Genomic DNA, 6,016 nt, shown 5'->3' on the forward strand with positions numbered 1-6,016 from the left:
TCTCTTCCCTTAGCCTTCCTCCCCCGCCCCTTCCTTTCCGCCTACTTCTTCGCAGGCGGGTACGCGCAAGGAAGCGCGCCTGCCCGGGTGTGGCGATGTGGAGGCGGGGCCTGGCGCGCGCTGTTGCAGCGCGCCTGCCCAGGTCTTCCCCGCGGGAGGAGACAATCGCGCATGCGGGCGTGTCTCCCGGGACTCTAGTGCTGGTAAGCACGGGGCCGCTCCGGTAGGTTTGGCGTGCGCGGGATTCTGCAGATCTGAGGCGAGCTTGCACATTACATCACTAGTGCTTTTCTGCTTGCTTGCTTGCTCAAGATGCCACCACTCAGACCTCACCATAGACTTTTTAGGGCCGCGGAATCGGGACAACCTTGGTGACTGGTTTCTGCATTCCGGCAGATCTGCATTGCCACTATTGGACGGAGAGACAGGAGATTTCATTTTCCCCGGCTTTGTAGCAACTATTTGACCTCATTAGCTCTTAGAATGGGCTTCCCCAGCCTCGACTCAAAGCGACTTGCTAAGGGGCGAAAGCTTAAGAAAAGCAATTACTCCTTCCTGGTGAGGCTTCCAGAGGATCAAAAATAGCAAGCGACCTGATTCCTCTGCAGCCGGAGAGCCCCCTGTTTCCCCTTCACAATCATGGCCTGTTAACGTTCCTGTGTTAAGTGCCAAAATGAGTGACCGCTATCTAGAACAAAGGATTAGTATAAAATTTTGCGTGAAACTGAACAGGTCAGCAAGTGAAACCCATCGTCTTTTAAAAGAAGCGTATGGGAATGAAGTCATGTCGAGGGCCAGAGTTTTTGACTGGTACAAAAGGTTTAAAGAAGGGCGGGAAGATGTTCGAGATGATGCCCGAAGTGGCCGTCCAGTTACCCACCGGACAGATGAAAATATCCAGAAGGTCAAGGACTTGGTTTGTTCAAACAGGCAATTAACAGTGAGGATGATGGCTGAACAATTAAATTTAGATAAAGAAACTGTTAGACTCATTCTGAAAGAAAACTTGAACATGAGAAAAGTTTCTGCCGAAGTTCTACCAGGTATTTTGAAGGATGACCCCAAACCTCAAAAACTTGACTTTAATTTTGATCATTTCAAAGAAACTAGGGAAAATAGCTTGTGTGTGAAGAAAAAGGTAACAAGTTCTGAAACATGGAGCCAACTCCATTGTGAAATTAGTGGGGAAGTGCCTTTGCCTGTATCCCATCCCAGAATCCACTATCCTGCCAGCCAACTTTTGCTGCCCTCATCTTCATCAAGTCTTCCCACCAGGGCAGCTCAGGATTGGTTCACACCGTGGTGAAAGGACCAAAAGGTGGCTGCACCTTCATTTGCTGCTTGTCTATTTCAACTTTCTCTATCACTCCTCCCTACCTGTGGTGGCTCTTCTAGTTACTCTGCTGGACTGTCGGGCCATTTTCCTTGTTCTCCACAACTTTGAAGAACCTTTGGCTGTTGACTTCTGGTTCTTGCTTATTCTCGATTTCTTTTGCCAAACAAGTTTGGATCTTTTCACTACCAGACCTTAGATTATTGTGGCTGTCCTGTTCCTATGATCTCAACATTCTCCCTCAGGGGATCATACCAGTGAGAGGTGGGAACAGGATCTTCTCCAGAAGATCTCTATATCTCTGTGCCCAGGGAGGCACTATTACTCTTCTGGGAAGACCAGAGGTATGATACAGAAGACAGTGGCATGCTGACATAGTGAGCAATATGAAGGTCAAGTCCAACCCAAATAGTTCAGTGGGATCTTCTCAGAACTTGGTTGGCCAACCCATACTGAGCTCACAGACTGATCTCTCACAAAAGAGCTGGGTTTGTTTCATTCTAGCCCTGTGCTTTGGACCCTCTTCCCCATCCACTTATATGAGTGTCTTTTATGCTGAGAGAGGAGACTCTGGTTCTTGAAAATATAAACCTGGGGACTCAGACACAGGCAGTGCTGTGTGGGAAGGAAAACCAGGTGATACTCTAGACCAGTGGTAGTCAACCTGGTCCCTACCGCCCACTAGTGGGTGTCCCAGCTTTCATGGTGGGCGGTAGCGGAGCAACCAAAGTATAAATAAAAAGATTTAACTATAGTAAGTTATTTTATAAAGATTTATTCTGCCAAACTTAGCGAAAATTCGACATAAAGTACTTGGTAAGTAATTATTATTATATGCTTTAACTTGCTGTAACTCTGCTTTATAAATTTTATAAAGTAAAGTTATTTCCCTACCTTATAATCACCATTACTGTGGAACTGGTGGGCGGTTAGAAAATTTTACTACTAACAGAGATACAAAAGTGGGCGGTAGGTATAAAAAGGTTGACTACCCCTGCCTAGACCCTGCATTAAATGAGTCTGCTGCCTACCTGCTGATTCCCCCAGCAACCTGATTTTAGTAATGCACCAACATTATCAAGTGCTTTTTTAGTACCTGCAGTTTTTAGAACGCTGGTGGGTATTGACAGTGTGAAGTTATAAAACAAAATCAAGGGCTGGGTGGACATGATGGATGAGGTGTTTCTTGAACTGTATCCATAAGGAAAGATGAGAAAAGAGGCTAGGAAATAAAGGAAAGCTTACTAGGCAGGTAGAACAACATGAGGCTCTGAATGAAGCTGCATTAGTAAGAAAATGATGACACTTCTGGCTGAAATAGCAAAATCCTAAAAGGAAGATAATGGTGGTACAAAGGATCAACAATTTGGGATCATTTGCTTCCTCTCCTCTGCCCCCAACTCTATGCCAGTTTATAAATTGTGGATAGGTTTATAATAACCCACTTATTTGATTATCTAAATTTTCCATCCCCCCAAAAAAAGAAAAACAGTCTATACAAATTAAAACTCCTTTATGTCTTCCTGCCTCTCTTCCAGGATTTACAGAATGGAACTTTCCCCAAGTGGGTTCCAAGTATACCACATATACTGGAAACATCTCAAAATGCCTGGTGAAGGTGCAGGGAGGGGGGTGGTTATTAACAGCATTTCATAGGATTGTCCGATGTCTCTTTTACCCAAGGATTTTTACACATAAAAGCACCTATTATTTAACTAGTAAGTTAATATTGGTTGATAGTAGAGGCCCAACAGTTATTTATTCATCAGTTATTTTTAGTTCGGTTCTTTCACTGCATCCCCTTCAAAAAATTACAGGTTCCCCACTAATTTAACCTGTCAGTTTTGAGGCACCCTGAAACCTGGGCCTTCTCCCACAAATGAAAGATATTGTGTAAGAAACTCAAACAAGCAACACTTTATAGACTTCCACCTACTTAGTAATTTCTAGACATTCCGTGTCAGAATTATTACACCTTTCTACATCAGAGAAGGCCCCAGGTTCCCCACAAGCACTCTATACTGCACTCTGGAACAAAGCCCCTGTGGCTACCTACTGCAACTGTGTGACAACCTCATATATATATATATATTTAATTTTTATTTAATTTATTGAGGTGACATTGGTTAATGAGCCTCATATTAATCCTTGCTCAACTCCAGGGGTAATTATTGCAGAATTATGTGCTCCTGAGCCAGGGCCAGGATCCCACAACAATACCTACAGGCATTATCTTCAACCTATTATTACACACAAGTCCCAAGAAAACTTACTTCTGGACCTTTCCCCTCCTGTGCATGGGGCTAGAGTGACCTTTCCAAAGGTGATGAACCAAGGCCATGCTGGCATATAGGGTACCAAGAGCAGTGTTGACCCATACAGGGTTTGGACACAGCAACTGGAAGCAAGTAACTAGGAATGTGAACTCAAATTTTTCTAAGTAGCTGTAATGAAAAGGACTTAATTTATTATCTTAGATCCTATCCCAAGTAGGAGTCATGTCAAATAACTACTTAAACCCAATGCCCATTTGCAAGGTTTCCCATAAAATATTCAATGAAATGATAATCCAGATGTACCTCAGGTTTGGGGAAAGTAAAATGACTGCCCATTCACCCAGAGCAAACCACACATGGCTGCTCAGAATCACTAAACCCCAGGCTAAAACATGATCTAGGAGTATCCCCAGATGGGAGAGTTCATATTTAACAGTACCGTTTACATGCTTACCCACCAAATCTGTTTTATTATTGACATGAGTTTTGCCCTGGCCTGCACACTTGCTGCGCAGGGCTCTTGAGCTGAACCTAGAGGATCCACCCATCATCATGCCCCAGGCTCTTATCCTTGGCTTTCCTCAGCCATCTCTCAGTTTATTCTTCCCCAGTTTGCTCTTGCTCCTCTGTTTCTCTGGTGCTTTATTTTCTGGTTCTGGACCACACCTCCCTCCAGTAACTGCTTTTGGTCACTTTGCTGTGCTGACCCTGAATTGCCCTGTTGTCTTGGTTTTTCACTTAAATCACAACTAACTCCACTCTCCTCTGATTTTTGGGTCTCTTTTCCAGCTCCTACTTCAGCCTTATAGTCCTCAGTAAGGAAATTGTCTGTTCCAGCCTTGGCCGTCGGTTACTTTCCTATTCTTAGGAAATGAGGAACGTCAGTACCTCCAAGGACCCACTTGAGTGTAGTGAAGAGGTCATAAAGGAAATGTCTTAGTATATATGGGCCATGCAGTCTCTGTTGTAACTACTCAACATTTTACTGCAGAAGTAGGTAACAAGGAAACGTGAGCATGACTGTGTCCTTAAAAAACTTTATTTATGGATACTGAAATTTGAATTTCATATAATTTCCGCATGTCACAAAATATTGTTTTGATTTTTATCAACCATTTAAAAGGGTAAAAATATCATTTTTGCACTCCTTAGCCACACACTGTATAAAAACAGATGGTGGGCCAGATTTGGCCCACAGACTATAGTTTGCCAATTCTTGGTCTTGTGTGTATAAAGTGTATATATAAAATGACAGATGATTGATTCTTTTCCATCAATAACCTTGTTAATGTCAAATTGACCTTGCAGTGTCTGACAATTTACTAACTGTATATAGAAATTGTGGAATACTGAAGGAAATCTTTATGGTGCCAGCAGCGTGAACTAGAGCTGAATGATTGACTATTTTACCTTGACCCTATTCTGGTTCACAAAGTGAGATTTTGTGTTCTTTTTTTTTTTTAACTAAAAATGATATTACACAGACTACTACCTATCTATGCCCTTGTAATATCTCAAAAACAATTTTGTCAGTATTGCAAATGGTACCAAGTTGCAACCAGCGATAACAGACTGAACTGAAGGGTTCCAAGATACTTGACCTTGGGCAGCATTGAATAAGTCTGTCACCTATGAAAGTGACTACTATGGAGGTGACAGAACTCCCTGAATTACATTTTTTTGCATGTTTTTAATATATATATATATATATTTATATATATATATATATATATATATATATATATATATATATATATATATATTTGCAACTGGTGCCAAGGTATGTCCTTTTGGTTGGGTTCACTTGTTTCTCCCCTAAAGCGAGTTGTATTATGTCACCTTCATTTAAACTGATTGTCCAAAGTTGAAATAGAATCTCAGGATTGAATAGACCTTTGCAATGGTAATCCGGCTAGTCATCTTTCCCTTGACTCTAATAGTGCCTAAATCCTACAGCTGCTGAAAAACTTCATCTGAAAGAAGATTCTGTGTTAATTCAACAAAATTTTATTGAGTGACTGTATGTGACAGGTGCTGTCCTGTGTGCAGGTTTCAACAGTATACAAATTGGACACAGCCTTTAGGTCTGGCAGTCTGAAATCTAATTATATTACTCCACTTCTGCGAAACATGTTCCATGAACTCACACTAACTCATTGTTAATTGTGTACCTGGAAATAGGTATGACCTTTGCCACAGGCCTCTGTATGTTCCACTTAAATTTTATTATCCTTTAGACAGATCTATGTTGGTAGAGAAACACGCTGGCAATGTTGGAAGTGTAAATTGGCAGCAGCTTTCTGAAAGGCAATTTGGCAGTATCTATCAGGAGCTTTAAAAATCTTCTGATCCTCTAATTCCAATTCTGGGAATCTGTCCTAAAGAAATAGTCTATAATGTGGGTGGA

At 41.9% G+C, this 6,016-nt stretch overlaps 1 protein-coding gene across 1 annotated transcript; it reads left to right on the top strand.

Moving 5' to 3' along the window:
• The first annotated feature begins 9 nt into the window (after positions 1–9).
• Positions 10–5,302, top strand: GVQW3 (GVQW motif containing 3). The gene is made up of 2 exons (XM_066369117.1): positions 10–1,677; positions 4,399–5,302. The coding sequence occupies exon 1, from the start codon at positions 674–676 to the stop codon at positions 1,304–1,306; it is 633 nt and encodes a 210-aa protein (XP_066225214.1). The 5' UTR covers positions 10–673; the 3' UTR covers positions 1,307–1,677; positions 4,399–5,302.
• Positions 5,303–6,016: the final 714 nt, after the last annotated feature.

Source organism: Saccopteryx leptura, chromosome 1 (assembly GCF_036850995.1).
Source record: "Saccopteryx leptura isolate mSacLep1 chromosome 1, mSacLep1_pri_phased_curated, whole genome shotgun sequence".
Classification (NCBI taxonomy): Eukaryota; Metazoa; Chordata; class Mammalia; order Chiroptera; family Emballonuridae; genus Saccopteryx; species Saccopteryx leptura.

Excerpts from the sequence above, each read along its gene's own strand:
- GVQW3 (XM_066369117.1), top strand. The coding sequence starts at position 674 with ATGAGTGACCGCTATCTAGAACAAAGGATTAGTATAAAATTTTGCGTG.